General features: G+C 39.1%; 1 protein-coding gene across 2 annotated transcripts in view; it reads right to left on the reverse strand.

Annotated features, from left to right (window-relative positions):
* Positions 1–21,800, reverse strand: part of PCCB (propionyl-CoA carboxylase subunit beta) — a 102,836-nt gene that overhangs the window by 32,794 nt on the left and 48,242 nt on the right. For both annotated transcript variants that reach the window (XM_082690928.1, XM_082690929.1), the window contains 2 exons: positions 21,074–21,194; positions 19,247–19,328 (listed from right to left, as the gene is read on the reverse strand). In XM_082690928.1, the coding sequence (XP_082547054.1) occupies positions 19,247–19,328; positions 21,074–21,194 (203 nt within the window). The remainder of the gene's footprint in view (positions 1–19,246; positions 19,329–21,073; positions 21,195–21,800) is intronic.

A 21,800-nucleotide genomic window follows, 5' to 3' on the forward strand; every position in this document is an offset into this window, starting at 1 on the left:
ATATATTCAGAGCAATCCATCCTAAAGGAACAGAATACAAGTTCTCAAGTACATACAGAACAGTCCCAAATAGATCACATACTGGGTCACAAATTAAGTCTCAACTGGTGCCAAAAGACTAGGATCATTCCGTGCATATTTTCAGAACACAATACTTTGAAACTGGAACTCAATCACAAGAGGAAATTTGGAAGAACTCAAATACATGGAGGCTAAAAACCATCCCACTAAGGGATGAATGAGTCAACCAGGAAATTAAAAAGGAATTTAAAAAATTAATGGAAACAAATGGAAATGAAGACACAATTGTTCAAAATCTCTGAGATGCAGCAAAGACAGTTCTAAGAGCGAAGTATATAGCAATACAAGCCTTTCTCAAGAAACAAGAGAAGTCTTAAATACACTACCTAATGCTACACCTAAAGGAGCTGGAGAAAGAACAGCAAAGAAAGCCTAAACCAAGCAGGAGAAGAGAAATCATAAAAATCAGAGCAGAAATCAATGAAACAAAAACCAAAAGAACAGTAGAACAAATCAACGAAACTAGGAGCTGGTGTTTTTAAAGAGTAAGATCAATAAACCCCTGGCCAGAATTATCAAAAAGAAAAGAGAAAGGACCCAAATTAATAAGATCATGAATGAAAGTGGAGAGATTACAACCAACACCAAAGAAATACAAACAATTATAAGAACATATTATGAGCAACTATACACCAGCAAATTTGACAATATCGAAGAAATGGATGCATTCCAAGAGACATATAAACTACCAACACTGAACCAGGAAGAAACAGAAAACCTGAACAGACTCAGAACCAATAAGGAGATTGATGCAGTCATCAAAAATCTCCCAAAAACAAGAGCCCAGGGCCAGACAATCTCAGAAGAATTCTACAAAACATTTGAAGAAGGATTAATACCTATTCCTCAGAAGCTGCCTCAAAAAATAAAACTGGGGGAAAAAATGGAAATGGAAGGAAAACTTCCAAACTCATTGTATGAGGCCAGCATTACCTCAATCCCCAAACCAGGTAAAAGACCCCATCAAAAAGGAGAATTACAGACCAATATCCCTGATGAACAAGGATACAAAAATTCTCACCAAGATACTAGCTAATACGAATAACATTACATTAAAAAGATTATTCACCATGACCAAGTAGGATTTATTCCTGGGCTACAAGGTTGGTTCAACATCTGGAAATCAATCAGTGTGATACAATACATTAATAAAAGAAAGAACAAGAATTATATGATCCTCTCAAAAGATACAGAGAAATCATTTGACAAAATACAGCATACTTTCTTAAAACTCTTCATAGTGTAGGGGTAGTGGGAACAGACCTCGATATCATAAAAAGACATTTAAAAAGCCCACAATATCATTCTTAATGGGGTAAAGCTGAGAGCTTTTCCCTCTAAGGTCAGGAACACAGCAGGGATATCTACTATCACCACTGCTGCTCAACAAGAACTAGAACTAGAACTAGAAGTTCTAGCCTCAACAATCAGACAACAAAAAATAAATAAAAGGCATTTGAATCAGCAAAGAAGAAATCAAACTCTCACTCTTTGCAGATGACATGATATTCTACGCAGTAAACCCAGAAGACTCCACCCCAAAACTGCTAGAACTCATACAGGAATTCAGCAACGTGGTAGAATATAAAATCAATGCACAGAAATCAGTTGCATTTCTATACACCCACAATGAGACAGAAGAAAGAGAAATTAAGGAATCAATCCCATTTATAGTTGCACCCAAAAACATAAGATATCTAGGAATAAACCTAACCAAGGAGGCGAAGGATCTGTACTCTGAAAACTATAGAACACTCATGAAAGAAATTAAAGAAGCTGTAAAGAAATGTAAAAACACTCCATGCTCATGGATTAAAGAACAAATATTGTGAAAATGTCAATGATACCCAAAGCAATCTACACATTCAATGCAATCCCTATCAAAATACCATTAGCATTTATCACAGAGCTGGAACAAATAATCCTAAAATTTGTATGGAACCAGAAAAAACCCCGAATAGCCAGAGGAATGTTGAAAAAGAAAACCAAAGATGGTGGCATCACAATTTAGACTTCAAGTTTATTGCAAAGCCATAATCATCAAGATAATATGGTACTGGCAAAAAAAAAAAAAAAAAAAAAAATAGACACACAGATCAATGGAACTAAATAGAAAACCCAGAAATGGACCCTCAACTCTACGACCAGCTAATCTTTGACAAAGCAGGAAAGAATATCCAATGGAAAAAAGAAAGTGTCTTCAAAAAATGGTGTTGGGAAAACTGGACAGCCACATACGGAAGAATGACACTGAACTATTTCCTTATACCATACACAAAAATAGACTCAAAACGGATGAAAGACCTCAATGTGAGACAAGAATCCATCTAAATCCTTGAGGAGAACACAAGCAGCAACATCTTGACCTCAGCTGCAGCAACTTCCTGCTAGACACGTCTCCAAAAAGCAAGGGATATAAAGGCAAAAATGAACTATTGGGACTTCATCAAGATAGTTTTGCCCAGCCAAGCAAACAGCTGACAAAACCAAAAGACAAACAGCAAAAGGGAGAAGTTATTTACAAATAACATAGCAGATAAAGGGCTAATATCCAAAATCTATAAAGATCATATAAAACTAAACACCTGAAAACCAAAAAATCCAGTCAAGAAATGGGCAAAAAACATGAACAGACATTTCTCCAAAGAGAAATGGCCAACACACACAAGGAACAAATGGTCAACATCACTCAGCATCAGAGAAATACAAATCAAAACCACAATGAGACACCACTCATATGAGACTGACTAAAACTAACAAGACAAGAAATGGCAGATGTTGGTGGGGATGCAGGGAAAGGGGAACCCTCTTCCACTGTTGGTAGGAATGTAAGCTGGTGCAGCCACTCTGGAAAACAGAATGGAGGTTCCTTAAAAAGTTAATAATAGAGCTACCCTAGGACACAGCAATTGCAATACTAGGTATTTTCCCCAAAGATACAAATGTAGTGATCCCAAGGGGCATGTGCACCCAATGTTTATAGCAGCAATGTCCACAACAGCCAAACTATGGAAGGAGATTAGATGTCCATCAACAGATGAATAGATAAAGATGATGTGACACACACACACACACACACACACACACACGAATATTATTCACCCATCAAAAAAAAACAAAATCTTGCCATTTGCAATGACACGGCTGGAACTACAGGGTATTATGCTAAGTGAAATAAGTCAATCAGAGAAAGACAATTATCCAATGATCTCATGGATTTGTGGAAATTAAGAAACAAAACAGGATCACAGGGAAAGAGAGGAAAAAAATAAAATGACAAAGCCAGGGAGGGTGAGAGACCATAAGAGACTCTTGATCATAGGAAGCAAAGAGGGTTGCTAGAGGGGAGAGGAGTGAGGGGATGGGGTAACATGTAACTGTGTTACATGTTGGGTGATGGACATTAGGAGGTCATGAGATGTAATGAGCACTGGATATTATATAGGACTTGATGAATCACACACCTGTACCTCTGAAACCAATAATACATTATATGTTAATTAACTGAATTAAAAATTTTTTAAGAATGATAAATGAAAAAACAACCTTAAAAAATGAATGGATAAAGATGTAGTATATTGTATATGGTGGTAAATTACTCAGCCATACAAAAGAATGAGATCCTCCTATTTGCAATAATATGGATGGACCTATGAGGTAAGTGAATTAAGTCAGACAGAGAAAGTCAAATACCATAGGTTTTCATTTATACATGGAGTCTAAGAAATAAAACAAACAAAAAAGCAGAAACAGAACTGTAAATACAGAGAATTGATAGCTACCAGAGGGGAGGGGTGTATGGAATGGGCCAAATGGGTGGGAGGTATAGGCTTCCAGTCAGGAATAAATAAGTCATGAGGATTAAAGGTACAGCACAGGGAATATAGTCAAAAGTATTGGAATAGCTCTCTGTCATGAGAGATGGTAGCTACACATATGGGGAGCAGAGCACAATGTACAGAGTTGTCCCCTATGTTGCACACCTGAAACGAATATAATGCTGTATGTCAACTATACCTGAATACAAATGAATGAAAAACACCTAAAACAAGAAATGTCAGAGGAGAAAACCACTCTAGTAGAATTCACTCATCTTATGAGACTACTATGGATAACCCTATTCAGATAAAACTGAAAGCCTGGAAAAAATAGATAATTAAAGAAAAAATTACCAAACCTGACCCCAAAGAATAAAGAGCCAATAACATTAAAGAACAGGGGAAGCTATAAAAAGCCACTCCTCCCTGACAAAAAAAAAAAAAAAAAAGCACTAGGTCCTGACAATTCAGTATCACAGGAAATTTTCGACCAAATCTCTAAAAGCAAATAATTCTAATGCCATTTAAATAATTTCAGGGCATAGAAAAAGAAAATCTGCAAATTTTTTTAATGACACTTAAGACTTGTGAACCATCACCCCAAATTCATATGTTGAAGTCTAATCCCCAATGTGACTACATTTGGTAACAGAGTCCATAAGGAGCTATTTAAAGTTATTTAGATGAGGTCATAAGGGTGGTGCCCTAATCTGTTCTCTTCTTATGATGACACCAGTTCTATCAGACACTAGAGAGTTCTTTCCTTGACACACAGACAAAAGGCCACATCAGGACACAGCAAGACAACAGCCATTTCCAGGAAGACAAGCTTTATCAGAAATGAAGCCTGTTGAAACACTGGTCTGGGATTTCTAGCCTCCAAAATTGTAAGAAAATGAGTGTCTGTTGTGTATGCAATCCAGTCTCTGGTATTTTGTTATGGCAGCCCTAATAGACGAATATATGAAAAATAAGCACAATATGGACACCAAAAAAACTGAGTTTAAAACACCTAAAACAAACAAACAAACAAAAAACACCTAATATCATATGATATTGATGTAAATATCCAAAATGAAATAGTAACAAAATACAACAAATAAGGCTTACTTCAGGAATGTACGTATAATTTGGTATTAGTAAAACAGATCCAGGAAAAAAATCATTTCCATAAATGCTCAAAGGCATTTAAAGATTTTCAAAACGAATCCCTGATTTAAGAAAAAAACAAGTAAACAAAAAACAAAAATTAAAATAAGAAACAGTTGAAGCTCTTTTTACATGAAAAAAGATAAAACTAGAAAACACTAATTACATTCTCTGAAATCAGGAATAAGACAAGTATGCCCACAAGCACAACCATTACTCATCACTGCATTTGACAAAATATGGAGTTACAGACACGCAGTTGGACAAGAGAAAGAAAGAGCATAAAATAACTGCAAAGGAAAAGACAGAACTATTTCATGTAATCATTATTTGGAGAAGACAGGAGAGTCAAAGGACTCTAAGCTCACCTTATCCCATGGATACAAGAAGATAACACATCAGTGTAAGTAATCCAGAAAACAATCTGAAGACTGGAAGAACAAATTCCACAACTAAAGGTAAAGGATAGGACGCGTCAAAGAACATAGGAAAGACAAAGACACAGTTGGGAGAGAAACAGACCATGGCCAACCATGGTCGGGAGGAAGCCAGTGGCTGGGGAAGGGAGAAAAACAGACTTTTATGCTGAGAAGCCCATACAGGGAAGATGACTCCCCATAGTATTTGGCTTTGAAATTGAAAGGGGCTGGATTTTTTTGCATTCTTAAAATCAGCAGAACTTAAAGCCTGGAATTTTAAAAACTGGGAGAGCCCAAAGGGCCTTAGGAAGCAGAGTCCCCACCCTTAAGGACAACACAACAAACACCAGATGGACATACAGCCTGGAAACAGCAATTTGAAAAACAATGAGGGCAAACAAGAGGGAGAGTGATTTACTATTTCAGAGCATGACCCAGAGAGGTAGGGATCAAGGGGACACCCTTCCAGAAACTATCATGCACCATTTCCCTCCCCCAAACCCCCAGAATAAACACAAGGCCATTGAAGGAACCATCTCAGTGTGGACACTAACATGCTTATACCAAGCCCTGCTTCCTCCATGCTTCAGTGGATTCATCCATCCCAGACTTGCTTCAGTCCCCCAGAAGACTGACACAAACTCTACCAACTCATCTCCCCACCAGCACATTCTCCAGGACCTCAGTTCTGGCAACAAAAGCAGGTCTTAATTTGCCAGCAGATCAGCAGACACCTGGTTAAAATACACGCCACCCCCCCACCCCCACTGGGGATGAACCACGCCCCACAACAGTCAGAGACTCCAACAATAGGCTATAACAGTTGTAAATATTTACACACACAATATGGGAGCACCCAAATGCATAAAACAGTTACTAACATAAAGGAAATAATCAACAGTAACACAATAATAGTAGGTCACATTAACACCCCACTTACATCAATGGACAGATCATCCAAACAGAAACTCAACAAGGAAACAGTGGCTTAGAATGAACACTGGACCAGATGGATTTAACAGATATATTCAGAACATTCCATCATAAAACAGAATACACATTCTTTTTAAGTAAACATGGAACATTCTCCAGAACAGATCTCATATTAGACCACAAAGTCACAAATTCAGAAAGATTAAAGTCAGATCATGCACCTTTTCCAACCACAACACTATAAAACTAAAAATCAACCACAAGAAAAAAACCTGGAAGGAACACAAATAACATGAAGGTTAATATGCTATTAAACAACAAATGTGTCAACCAAGAAATCAAAGAAGAAATTAAAAATTACATGAAAATGAAAACACAACAGTCCAAAATTTGGGGTATGCAGCAAAAGCAATTCTAAGAGGGAAGTTGGTAGCAATACTTCAAGAAGCAAGAAAATTCTCAGATAAAGAACCTAACATTACACAGGAAGGAGCTAGAAAAAGAAAAAACCTCAGATCAGCAGAAGGAATGAAATAATAAGCTAAGAATAGAAATAAATGATGTAGAAACTAAAACAATAGTACTGATTAATGAAATCAAGAGCCAGTTCTTTGAAAAGATCAACTGCAAGCCAAATTCATTTTTCAAAAGGTTGGGGGGGCAGAGGGTACCCGGGTGACTCAGTCGGTTGAGTATCCAACTCTCAATTTTGGCTCAGATCATGATCTCAGGGTGGTGGGACTGATCATGTCAGACTCCATATTCAGTGTAGAATCTGCTTATTCCTCTCCCTCTGTTCCTCGCCCAACCTGCACACACTCCCGCTCTCTCTCTCTCTCAAATAAACGAATAAAATATTTTAAAAATTTAAAAAATGACAGAGAGGAGTGCCTCAGTAACTCAGTCAGTTAAGCATCTGATTCTTGATTTCAGCTCAGCTCAGGTCACGATCTCAGGGTTGTGAGACTGAGCCCAACATCACACTCCATGCTCACCTGGGAGTCAGCTTGAAATTCTTTCCCACTCTCCCTCACTCTCTCAAATAAGTTTTAAAAAATTAAATTAAATTAAAATTAAATTTTAAAAAAAAATTTTAAGACAAAAAAAGAAGAGAGAGAGAGGGAGAGGTCTCAAACACAGAAACAAATGAAAGAGGAGAAATAACACCCAATACCACAGATATACAAACAACTGTAACACATTATGAAAAATCACATGCCAACAAACTGGACTACCTAGAAGAAATGGATAAATTCCTAGAAACCTATAACCTACCAAAGTGAAGCAGTAAGAGAAAATCTGAATAGGCTGATAACTAGTGAAGAAACAGAGTCAGTAATCCCAACAAACAAAAGTCCAGGACCTGAGAGCTTCACAGGTGAGTGTGACAAACATTTAAAGAAGAGTTAATACCTAGTCTCATACTACTCCAAAAACAGAGGATTAAGGAAAACCCAAATTCAGTCTTTGAGACCAGTATCACCCTGACACCAAAACCAGATAAAGACACCACCAAAAAAGAGAACTACAGGTCAATATCCCTCATGAACATAGAAGTAAAAAAACCATCCAATCTCCAGCCTAATCACATTCTCTCTTTTTTTTCTTTGTTCAACCAACTTCTTATCAATTCCTTTTTAAAAATCTTTAATTTTCATCTTTACAGTCATATTGCATCCCTTATTGGGTTTATCATTATTTTTATATATATGTAAGTTTCTCCTTCTTTAAAATTCTGGCAGGCAGTTTCTTTTAACACAACAAAACACACCCAAAATCAAATATGTGGCTCTGTTCTGTTCATCAGCCTAATCATATTTTTTTCCCTTTCTTCTCCCCCTAATTTCGGGTCTCTTCTGTTTTGGTTAGTGTATATTTTTCTGGGGTTGTTGTTACCCTTCTAACATTTTGTTCTCTCATTCATCTAGCCTTCTGTGGATAAAATGACAAGGCAAAAAAACTCACCTCAAATAAAAGAACAAGAGGCAGGACAGACTGCTGGGGACCCTATCAATATGGATATTAGTAAGATGTCAGGATTAGAATTCAGAATGATGATTGTAAAGAGAAAAAGCATAGAACATGCTAAAGAACGCTTTCTGGAGAAATAAAATCCCTTTCTGAAGAAATTAAAGAACTAAAATCTAAGTAAGTTGAAATAAAAAAGGCTATTAGGAAGGTGCAATAAAAAATGGAGGCTCTCACTGCTAGGATAAATGAGGCAGAAGAGACAATTAGTGATATGGAAGACCAAATGATGGAAAATCAAGAAGCTGAGAATGAGAAAAAGAGATAAACAACTACTGGATCACACGGGAAGAATGTGAGAGGTAAGTGATACCATAAGATGAAACTATATTAGAATAATTGTGATCCCAGAAGAAGGAGAGAAGGGGGCAGAAGGTATAATGGAGCAAATTATAGTGGGCAAATTCCTTAATGTATGGAAGGAAACAAGCATCAAAATCCAGGAGGCACAAGAACCCCCCTCAAAATGAGTAAAAATAGGTCCACACCACATCATCTAATAGTAAAACTTAGAAGTCTCAGTGACAAAGAGAAAATCCTGAAGGCAGCTCAGAAACCAGTCTGTAACCTACAATGGTAGAAATATTAGATTGACAGTAGACCTTAGACCTATCCACAGAGACCTGGCAGGCCAGAAAGGACTGGTATGATATATTCAGAGCACTAAACAAGAAAAATATGGAGCCAAGAATACTATATTCAGCTAGGCTGTCATTGAAAATAGAAGGAGAGATAAAGATCTTCCAGGACAAACAAAAACGAAAAGAATTTGCAAACACCAAACCAGCCCTACAGGAAATATTGAAAAAGGTCCTCTAAGCAAAGAGGGAGCCTAAAAGTAACATAGACTAGAAAGGAACAGAGACAATATACAGTAACAGTCTTCTTACAGGCAATACAATGGCACTAAATTCATATCTTTCAATAGTTACCCTGAATGTAAATGGGCTAAATACCCCAATCAAAAGACACAGGGTATATGAATGGATTTTAAAAAAACAAACAAACAAACAAAAAAACACCAAAAAACAAAAAACAAGATATCAATATGCTGGCTGCAAGAAATTCATTTTAGACCCAAAGACACCTCCAGATTTAAAGTGAGGGGGTGAAAAACAATTTACCAAGTTAAAGGACATCAAAAGAAAGCTGGGTGGCAATGTTTATATCAGATAAGTTAGATTTGAAGCCAAAGACTGTAATACGAGATGAGGAAGGACACTATATTATACTTAAAGGGTTTGTCCAACAAGAAGATCTAACAATTTTAAATATCTATGCCCCTAACATGGGAACAGCCAATTATATACCAATTAATAACAAAACCAAATAAACACATCCCAATAATACAATAATAGTAGGGGACTTTAACACCCACCTCACGGAAATGGACAGATCATCTAAGCAAAAGATCAACAAGGAAATAAAAGCTTTAAATTACACACCGGACCAGATGGACATCACAGATATATTCAGAACATTCCATCCCAAAGCCACAGCATACACATTCTTCTCTAGTGCACATGGAACAGTCTCCAGAATAGATCACATCCTGGGTTATAAGTCAGGTCTCAGCCATTACCGAAAGATTGGGATCATTCCCTGCATGTTTGTAGACCAGAATGCTTTGAAACTAGAACTCAACAAGAGGAAAGTTGGAAAGAACTTAAATACATGGCAGCTAAAGAGCATCCTACTAAAGAATGAATGGGTCAACCAGGAAATTAAAGAATTGAAAAATTTCAGGAAAGAAATGATAATGAAAACACAACTGTTCAAAATCTGTGGGACACAGCAAAGGCAGTCCTGAGAGGAAAGTATATAGCGATACAAGCCTTTCTCAAGAAACAAGAGAGGTCTCAAGTACACAACCTAACCCTATACCTAAAGGAGCTGGAGAAAGAAAGCAAAGAAAGCCTAAACCCAGCAGGAGAAGAGAAATCATAAAGATCAGAGCAGAAATCAATGAAATAGAAACCAAAGAACAGTAGAACAAATCAATAAAACTAGGAGCAGTTTCTTTAAAAGAATTAATAAGATTGAGAAAGCCCTGGCCAGACTTCTCCAAAAGAAAAGAGAAAGGACCCAAATTAATAAGATCATGAATGAAAGAGGAGAGATTACAACCAACACCAAAGAAATACAAACAATTATAAGAACATATTATGAGCAACTATACACCAGCAAATTTGACAATATCGAAGAAATGGATGCATTCCAAGAGACATATAAACTACCAGAACTGAACCAGGAATAAATAGAAAACCTAGACAGACCCAAAACCAGTAAGGAGACTGAAGCAGTCATCAAAAATCTCCCAACAAACAAGAGCCCAGGGCCAGATGGCTTCCCAGCGGAATTCTACAAAACATTTAAAGAAGAATTAATACCTATGCTCCTGAAACTGTTCCAAAAAATGGAAATGGAAGGAAAACTTCCAAACTCATTGTATGAGGCCAGCATTACTTCAATCCCAAAACCAGACAAAAGACCCCATCAAAAAGGAGAATTACAGACCAATATCCCTGATGAACACGGATGTGAAAACTTTCACCAAAATAATAGCCAATAGGATCCAACGATATCCTAAAAGGATTAGGGGTGCCTGGGTGGCTGGCTCAGGTCATAATCTCAGGGTCCTGGGATCAAGCCCCACATTGGGCTCTCTGCTCCCCAGGGAGCCTGCTTCCTCCACTCTCTCTCTCTCTCTCTGCCTACTTGTGATCTCTATCTGTCAAATACATAAATAAAATCTTAAAAAAAAAAAAAAAAAGGATTATTCATCATGACCAAGTGGGATTTATTCCTGGGCTGCAAGGTTGGTCCAACATCTGCAAATCAATCAATGTGATACAATACATTAATAAAAGAAAGAACAAGAATCATATGATACTCTCAATAGACACTGAAAAAGTACAGCATCCTTTCTTGATCAAAACTCTTCACAATGTATGATAAAAACCATCTATGAAAAACCCACAACAAATATCATTCTCAATGGGGAGAAACTGAGAGCTTTTCCCCTAAGGTCAGGAACACGGCAGGACTGTCCACATCACCACTGCTATTCAACTTAGTACTCTAAGTCCTAGCCTCGGCAATCAGACAACAAAAAGAAATAAAAGGCATCCAAATAGGCAAAGAAGTCAAACTCTCACTCTTGCAAATGATACAATTCTTTATGTGGAAAACCCAAAATACTCCAAAAATGCCAGAACTCATACAGGAATTCAGTAATATGTGAGGATATAAAATCAACACACAAAAATCAGTTGCATTACTACACACCAACAAGACAGAAGATAAAGAAATTAAGGAGTTGATCCCATTTACAACTGTACCCAAAACCATAAGATACCTAGGACAACCAAAGAGGCAAAGAATTTGTACTCAGAAAACTACAAAGTACTCATGAAAGAAATGGAGGAAGACACAAAGAAATGCAAAAATGTTCCATGCTCATGGATTAGAAAAATAAATATTGTGAAAATGTCTATGCTACCTAGAACAATCTACACATTTAATACAATCCCTATCAAAATACCATCAACCTTTTTCAAAAAATGGGACAAATAATTCTAAAATTTGTATGGAACCAGAAATGACCCCGAATAGCCAGAGAAGTCGTGAAAAAGAAAACCAAAGTTGGCAGCATCACAATTCCAGACTTCAAGCTCTAACAGCAAAGCTATAATCATCAAGACAGAATGGTCCTAGCATAAAAACAGATACATAGATCAATGGAACAGAATAGAGAGCCCAGAAATGGGCCCTCAACTCTATGGTCAACTTATCTTCAACAAAGCAGGACAAAGCAAGGGCAAAAATGAACTACTGGGATTTCATCAAGATCAAAAGTTTCTGCACAGCAAAGGAAACAGTCACCAAAACCAAAGTCAACTGACAGAATGGGAGAAGATATTTGCAAATGACATATCAGATAAAGGGCTAGTATCCAAAATCTACAATGAACTTATCAAACTCAACACCCAAAGAACAAATAATCCAATCAAGAAATGCAGGAACAGACATTTCTGCAAAGAAGACATCCAAACGGCCAACAGACACTTGAAAAGGTGCTCAGCATCACTCAATACCAAATCAAAACCGCAGTGAGAGACCACCTCACACCAGTCAGAATGGCTAAAAATAACCAGTCAGGGAATAACAGGTGTTGGTGAGGATGCAGAGAAAGGGGAACCCTCCTACACTGCTGGTGGGAATGCAAGTTGGTGCAGCCATTCTGGAAAACAGTATGGAGGTTCCTCAAAAAGTTCAAAATACTACAACCCAGCTATTGAACTACTGGGTATTTACCCTTAAGATACAAATGTAGTGATCTGAAGGGACATGTATACCCAAATGTTTATAGTGGCGATATCCACCATAGCCAAACTATGAAAAGAGCCTAGATGTCCATCAACAGATAAATGGATAAAGAAGGGTATATATACGTATATGTGTTTGTGTGTGTGTGTGTGTGTGTGTGTGTGTGTGTATACACACATATATATATATACAATGGAATACTAAACAGCCACCAAAAAAATAGAATCTTGTCATCTACAACCACGTGGATGGAACTAGAGAATATTATGCTAAGCGAAATAAGTCAATCTGAGAGAGACAAGATTCATATGATCTCACTGATACAAGGAATTTGAGAAACAAAACAGGATCACAGGAGAAGGGAGGCAAAAATGAAACAAGCTGAAACCAGAGAGGGAGACAAACCATAAGGGACTCTTAATCTCAGGAAACAAACTGAGTTGCTGGAGGAGAGCAGGGTGAGAGGGATGGGGTGGCTGGGTGATGGACATGGAGGAAGGTATGCACTATATTGAGAATAAAAAAATAAATAAAGCAAAAAATCCTCGGCAGAATATTAGCAATCCAAAACCAACAATACCTTAAAAAAGAATTTAACACCATGATAGAGTGGAATTTAATCTCAAGATGCAAGGGTGGGGGCGCCTGGGTGGCTCAGTGGATTAAGCCGCTGCCTTCGGCTCAGGTCATGATCTCAGGGTCCTGGGATCGAGTCCCACATCGGGCTCTCTGCTCAGCAGGGAGCCTGCTTCCTTCTCTCTCTCTCTGCCTGCCTCTCTGCCTACTTGTGATCTCTGTCTGTCAAATAAATAAATAAAATCTTTAAAAAAAAAAAAGATGCAAGGGTGGTTTAAAATTAGTAAAATAATCAGTGTCATACATCACATCAATAAGAAAAAGGATAAAAACCATATGATCATTTCAATAGATGCAGAAAAAACATGTGACAAAGTACAACATCCATTCATGATAAAAGCCCTCAACAAAGCAGGTTCAGGGGCACTATGGGTGCCTCAGTCGGTTAAGTACCCAACTCTTGAATTCAGCTCAGGTCATGATCTCAGAAATGTGAGAGTCCCATGTCAGCATGGATCTGGTTTTAGATTTTTTTCTCTCCCTCCCTCTGTCCCTCCCCACTCGCACATGTGTTCTCTCTAAAAAAAAAACCAGGAAACAAACCAAAACAATAACAAAGTAGGTTCTGAGGGCACATACCTCAACATAATAAAGGCCTTACATGAAAAACCCACAGTGAACATCATACTCAATGGGCAAACACTGAGCTTTTTCCCTAAGGTCAGGCAAATAGGGATGTCCATTCTCACCACTTTTATTCAACATAGTACTGGAAGTGTTAGCTGTAGCAATCAAATAACAAAAAGAAATAAAAGGTACCTAAATTGGTAAGGAAGATGTAAACTCTCACTATTTGCAGATGGCAAGACACTATATGGAGAAAATCCTAAAGGCTCTATTGAAAAACTACTAGAATTGATAACTGATTTCAGTAAAGTCACAGGATTCAAAATCCATGAGAGAAATCTGATGCATTTCTATACACTAATAATGAAGCAGCAGAAAGTGAAATTAAGAGAACAATCCTATTTACCACTACACCAAAACCAATGAAAGACCTAGGAATAAACAACCAAAGAGGTAAAAGACCTACGATGAAAGCTATAAACCACTGATGAAAGAAATTCAAGATGACACAAAGAAAGGAAAGACCTTCCACGTTTATGGACTGGAAGAACAAATACTGTTAAAATGTCTATTAAGGAGGGGAGGGGTACCTGGGTGGCTCAGTGGGTTAAGCCTCTGCCTTCGGCTCAGGTCATGATCTCAGGCTCCAGGGATCGAGCCCCACATTGGGCTCTCTGCTTGGCGGGGAGCCTGCTTCCTCCTCTCTCTCTGCCTGCCTCTCTGTCTACTTGTGATCTCTCTCTCTCTGTCAAATAAATAAATGAAATCTTTGAAAAAAAATGTCTATTAAGGAGGGCATGTGATGTAACGAGCACTGGGTATTCTGTAAGACTGCTGAATCACTGAATTCCACCTCTGAAACTAATAATACACTGTATGTTAATTAACTGAATTTAAATTTAAAAAATTTTAATGTCTATACTGCCCAAAGCAATCTACAGATTTAATGCAATCCCTATCAAAATACCAATAGCATTTTACACAGAGCTAGAACAAATAATCCTAAAATTTGTATGGAACCAAAGAAGACCCCCAAATATCCAAAGCAATCTCAAAATTGGAGAGATCACAATTCCAGACCAAGTTATATTACAAAGCTGTCATAATGCCACCAGTAGTATGGTACTGGCATAAAAATAAACACATAGATCAATGGAACAGAATAGAAAGCCCAGAAATAAACCCACAATATATATGGTCAATTAATCTTCAATAAAGGAGGAATCAATATGGAATGGTGAAAAAGACAGTCCCTTCAACAAATGGCACCGGGAAAAGTGGACAACTACATGCAAAGCAATGACTACTTTCTTGGGGCACCTAGGTGGCTCAGACAATTAAGAATCCAACTCCGAATTTCAGCTTAGGTCTTGATATCAGGGTAGTGAGTTCAAGCCCCACATTGTGCTCCATGCTGGTTGTGGAGCACATGTTAAAAAAATAAATAAATAAAAATAAAAGAATGACTACTTTCTTTCACCATACACAAAAATAAACTCAAAATGGATTAAAGACCTAAATGTGAAAATGGAAACCTTAGATATCCTAGAAGAGCACAGGCAATAATGTCTCTGACATTGCCCTTAGCCACATTTTTCTAGGTAGGTCTCCTGAAGCAAGAGAAACAAAAGCAAAAATAAACTACTGGGACCTTCGTAAAAATACAAAGCTTCTGCACAGCAAGGAAACGACCAACAAAACTAAAGGCAACCTACAGAATGGAGGAATGCATTTGCAAATGACACATATGATCAAGGGTAAGTATCCAAATGACATAAAGAACTTAGACAACTCAATCCCCCCAAAACACATAATCCAATCAAATATGGGCAGAAGACACGAACAGACATTTCACCAAGAAGGCATCCAGATGGCAAACAGACACATGAAAAGATACCCAACATCAATCATCAGAGAAATGCAAATCAAAACTACAATGAGATATTACCTCACACCTGTCAAAAGAGCTAAAATCAACAACACAACAAACAACAAGTTTTGGTGAGTATGTGGGGAAAAAGAAATCCCCCTGCACTACTGATGGGAATGCAAACTGGTACAGCCACTGTGGAAAATGGTATGGAGGTTCCTCAAAAATTTAAAAATAAAATACGCTACAATCCAGTAATCACACTGTTGGGTATTTACCCCCAAAATACAAAAACACTAATTCAAAATGCTGTTTATAGCAGCATTATTTACAATAGCCAAGATATGGAAGCAGCCCAAGTGTTCATCAGTTGATGAATGGAATCCTATCATTTGTAACAGCATGGATGGAGCTAGAGAGTATTATGCTAAGTCAAATAGGTCAGTCAGAGAAAGACAAATATATAATTTCACTCCTATGTGGAATTTAAGAAACAAAACAAATGAGCAAAGGGAAAATGAGAGAGAGAGACGCCAAGAAAAAGACTGTTAACTGTGGAGCACAAACTGATGCTACTAGAGGACAGGTGGGTGGGGAATGAGTGAAACACGTGATGGGGATTAAGGAGTGTACTTGTCGTGATGAGCACAAGGTGAGGTATGAAACTACCGAATGACTATATTGCATAACTAAAACTAATATAACACCGTATGTTAACTCTAGTGGAATTAAAATTTAAAACTTACTTTAAAAAGCTATATTCAGGGATGCCTGGATGGCTCAGTGGGTTAAAGCCTCTGCCTTCAGCTCAGGTCATTATCTCAGGGTCCTGGGATGGAGCCCCACATTGGGCTATCTGCTCGGCAGGGAGCCTGCTTCCCCCATTCTCTCTGTCTGCCTCTCTGTCTACCTGTGATCTCTGTCTGTCAAATAGATAAATAAAATCTTTAAAAAAAAAAGCTATATTCAAGTAGTTAGTATACTATTACACTTTGAAAATTTCAAAAAATTAACAGTAAAAATTATTACAAATAGACAACTTAATAGGCAATAGGAAAGAAAACTGATGATAGCAGAATCAGTAATTTAATATACACCAAAAAAAAATGTTTAGAAGATAGAAAACACTCTCTTTACAGTAAAAAGATAAGATGCTTAGGAATAAACTAAACAAAAATATGAAAAACCTATACAAGGAAATCTTTAGAAGAATCCTCAAGAGGAAAAGGTACACATTAACAAGTAAAAATGCAACCTATGTTTTTAGATTGTTTCAGATACATAAGGACATCAATTATCCCAAGTTAGTACATGATTTTAAAAGGATCTCAATATAAACAACAGGATTCCCTATTTCAACCACCACCACTACCCACAAACAAAACAAACAGATTTTAGAGTTCATATGGAAAAGCAAACAAGCAGAGAAAAAAACAGGGTTACAGAAGGGAGGGGGTGGGTAGGATGGGGTAACCACCTGATGGGTATTAAGGAGGGCACGTATTGTGATGCGCACAGGGTGTTATATACAACTAATAAATCACTAAACATTATAACAAAAACTTATAATGTATTATATGCTGGCTAACTGAAAAGAAGAAGAAGAAGAAGAACTATCCCTATTAAATGTAAAAGCATCCATAAACTCTCAATAATGAAGACATCATGGTAGCAGCTGAGTGTTGAAAAGAATGTGAAGCAACTAGAACCCTTAGATGCTGCGGGTTGGGGGTACCAATTGACATAATCCCGTGGAAACCGCTTTGGCAATATCTACTAAAGTAAACACATGAGCACCTTATGATGTGGTACTTTCACTCCAAGGTATGGATCCAACATAAATGTGTAATTTACTTACCAAATCACACAACAGAGTGTTCATATCAGAACTGTCTGTAACAGTCCCGAACTAGAAACCACCCAAATGCCCACCAACAGTAGATCAACCATGGTCTGTTCATACAAGAAGCTGAAGAGACCAATGAGAAAAATACAGACAAATCTCACAAACACAATGTTGAGTGAAAGAAGCAAGACACAGAACACCATAGGATTCCATTTATACAGTGGTTAAAAAACTTACAAACAAAAACTAATTTACACAGTCAAAAGTCAGGATGGTGGTTTCTCTCAGAGGCTTGTGTGGAAAGTCTTCGCTTTCTCTATGTGATGCACTTTGTTTGGGATCCGTTTGATATACATTTTTTTGTTACTTAAGCAAAGTATTTTTTCATAATGGTTACCTCTGTAACTATAACTATTTCATGCTGTATTCCCCTGGATTTAGCAACTAGAGAAGTCATAAGCAGGTCTGTCATTCAAGAGAAAACCAGAGGCCAGATTCCAGTGAGGAGGAAAGAAAAGAAAAGAGGGCTTTAAATGAAAAGGGACAGAAGAATTTGGACAGCAATTAAACTGGGTTAAGAGGGGTTAAGAGGGATTTGGACTAAGAGAGGTTTTGTTTTTCTTTTTTAGCAGCCAAAAAAAAAAATCTATACATGCTTATATGTATTCATGGCTAGAGGGAAAAGTTAAAGGGAGAAGAAATTAAGAGATTTTGTCTAGTCAAGAAAGCAAGACATCAGATGGGGAAGGATGGAGTCTGAAGCCCAGGTGGAAGCATCTCATTCTGAGTCTGGGGAGACATGGAAGGACAGTAAGATGGAGAAATGGTCACTTACAGGGAGTAAGAACTTTAAACTCTCAATTTTCTCCACGAAGGAAATGCCCAAGTCATCTCACCAGAGTGGGAAGCAGAGAAGAAAGGGGTTAGATCCAGCCTTAGGAAGTAAAGAAGATGAAAACAGGTGCTGAGGGGAGGTCAGACAGACTGAGGGCCCAGCCTAACTAGAGTAGGGCTCTGGGGCTTTCCTCCAGCACCCACAGGTCCCACCGGCAGCTGGGGCTCTACAGAGCAAAAGGAGAATTAGGGGACCTGATGACAGAGACCCTATTTTACCTTCTTTGGACTAAAAGCCTTTTTTGGACCTAAAACTACCCATGTCACGTGTACTTTTGTTCTCCATCTCTCTGGAGAAACAAACACCCACTGAGCGCAAGGTTCCAAACAAAGGTACCTAACAAAAAGTCTCCCTGGCCTCAACTCCAGACTTTGGGGACACAGACCCTTCTCTATGTACCTCTCAGTGCTGTCTAACAACCCCTGAAATCTACTGGCCCAGTTGGCTCCTCTTCCCTCCAGCCCTCTAGTCCAGGAAAGCCAGTATGATAGCTACCATCACTAGCTCTTCCTAAAACACACTACTGAGTGGCCCCTGTCCTGTGCCCACCCCACACTCTGCCCGGTTGTCCAGTGTCAAAGCCTGTGGGTTTTGTACTTCCTCCCTATGCCAAAGCACAGGGACCACAGATGTGGCTGAGCTAGCACAGACAAGACCGGCAAATGTGGCACTTACAGAATGGATGATGTCCACCATGTTGTAGGCTTTGGTCGATTCCAGGGGGACAATTGTGTCAAGCTCAGGAACCATACGGTCACTTTGGATAGAAAAAGAAGCAAATACAATCAGCACAGGAAGGGCCAGTAGCTGGAGTGAAAGGGCCAGGGTGGGGGTGGGGGGATGAGTGGATTCTGTCCCTGCTGGGCTTGCAAAGTATCCTGAAAGATGCATTCCTTTCTTACCACCATGTCAAACTGAGCCTGAGTTTGACAGTAACCCAAAAGATTTTTGTTTTGATATATAGGGGGGGAAAAAAGCTTATTCTCCTGAATGTGGTTCCATCAATTATCCTCTCTCAGTACCTCCCACAGTGTGGGGGGCACTATAGGACACTGCAGTCAAGACCACACTGTTCTGGCAAGTCTTGCTCTCACTTCCTGGGATGTTAAAAATAAAAGAATAAGGACTTGGAAATGCAAAGCTAAGAGTTCTGCTATTGAACACTGTGGATTCACATCCCATTAGAAAATAAACCTGCTGGAGCTTCTGTAAAAAAGAAAATGGCAGGCCCTCTCATGGGTAGAATCACTGAGGACTAACCAGTCACTTAGGCTCAGAGCTTTCTGTTTCCTTACGCATGTATGTGGCTGATCAGGGAGCCTGCCAGGGTCCACTCCCCCGCCACAGGAGGACTCTGCAGCAACATGCCCCTCTCCCGCATGCTCTCATCCCCTCTTGGCCCATGTGGGCAGGCAGGGGTTGTTCTGGCCCTGAAGTGTACACACCTTGCCTGAGGACTGGTAAAGCCACATGCCCCATCAATCCCAACTTCCCAGAGAACTCTACACTAGGGAACCAGACATAGCTCTACTGGATCAAGTCTTCCCTTACTTTTCATTTGCTACTTATACATATAGTTACTCTGGGATCAAACTGGAAGGAGATATGGCTGGGCCTAATCAGGATATTTAGTCATTCCTAGGCCTCTGAGCCCTAATACATTCAAATGATGTCCTAAACTTTTCAAGAACCCCAAATAGTATAGCTTCTCAGAAAAGGAGGCTGTGCCCATCACTCCTCCCTTTCATGACTACACATAATACACCACTGGTTAGGTCCTCTGAGGAGTGGGGAGCCCAGGTCCATCCCACAGAGCACTGTCCAAAAATGGCTTCTTCCTGTGAGACAGAATTCTAAATCTCTTCTGTAAAACAAAGTCCAGGCCAAATGAGTTTGAAATAGTTTGAGTCTGAAGTTTGCCCCTCAGAGTAGAAACAAAATGGAGATGAAAGCAGCCAGAGATCTGGAGCAATAGTTCCCCAGCTGAACCCCTGGCTTTCAAAGTGGTGTGCCTATATTAGGCAGCAGCCCCAATACCAAGAATGAGAGAAAGTCTTCTTCACTGGATGGCCAGCAAGTCCCCCCTGGACTATCACAGGCAGGTGTGTGTGTGGCCACGTTTCCTAAAGGGCATGCTGTCTGCACCATTTCACATTTTGCGTCAAAACAAGCAATACTTCCATTTCCAATTCTGGACAAATCGAGACTCTAAGAAGTCATCTGGGGGTGGGGCATTTTTTACTCCCAAGCTATTTATCAGCTATTACAAGGAGAAAAAATGATGAATACAAAGAAATCTTTCTTTGTTCCTGTATTCAGACATGCTACCACCATGCCAACACCTGGGTACCTTGCTGGCTCCATGCCACAATCTACTCCAAGCTGCACAGTAGTGCAGTCACTGGCTCTTCCTGTGCCCTGCAGGTCCTGCCAGGGCAGAGGAACCAGAAAAGGGCTAGCCAGCCTGCAAAATGCGAGTCGGTGCTATCGTTGGCAACTCACCTGGGATCATGGCATTCGCAGATGGGAGCCGGGTCCTGATTGCTGAGGGGCAGGTAGTTGAAAAACTCCCGGAGATTACACAAGGCATCAATATCATTTTCAAAAGCTCTGTGAGCAACACCTGAGAAAACAGAGAAGCTTTAATGGGCCTGGCCACCTGTCAGCCCAAAGATGCTATTTCATGTCCACCTGTCCCTCCAAGGGCATGTCTGCAGAAGACTGTGCTAACAGCTCTGTGAGGATGGGACACCTTCAGGCTGATCTGCAGCTTGCGCAGCCTGTCCCCCCTGCTCTGCACCCATACCTTGGCAGGGTCAAGCCTTTCTTTATTCCCTAGCCCTCATGTGTCATTCCCATCCCGTGCAGGCGTTTTCTTCACACCCTCCCCTACAACACCTGTCTGTCCACTTCCCTATTTTCTGAATGACAACTCCCCAAGAATATCAGTTCTAACAGGGGAGAGCCCAGGCCCATCTTAGCCACTAAAGTCCCACGTCCAGAATTACACCTATTTATAGATCACTTAGCTTTCAATAAAGCTGGAAACAAAAAAAAAGAAAAGAAAAGAATAATGGCTGGCACATAATTTCATGGTATTCAGGAATGGTGAAGGTGAAGGAGGGGAACCTCCTGGCCCTAGTGATGAACAAAGCCATCATTCCTCAAGAACACTCTGGGAGCGCCTGGGTGGCTCAGTGGTTTAAGCCTCTGCCTTTGGCTCAGGTCA

The sequence above is a fragment of the Mustela nivalis genome (genome assembly GCF_964662115.1).
Source record: "Mustela nivalis genome assembly, chromosome: 1".
NCBI lineage: Eukaryota > Metazoa > Chordata > Mammalia > Carnivora > Mustelidae > Mustela > Mustela nivalis.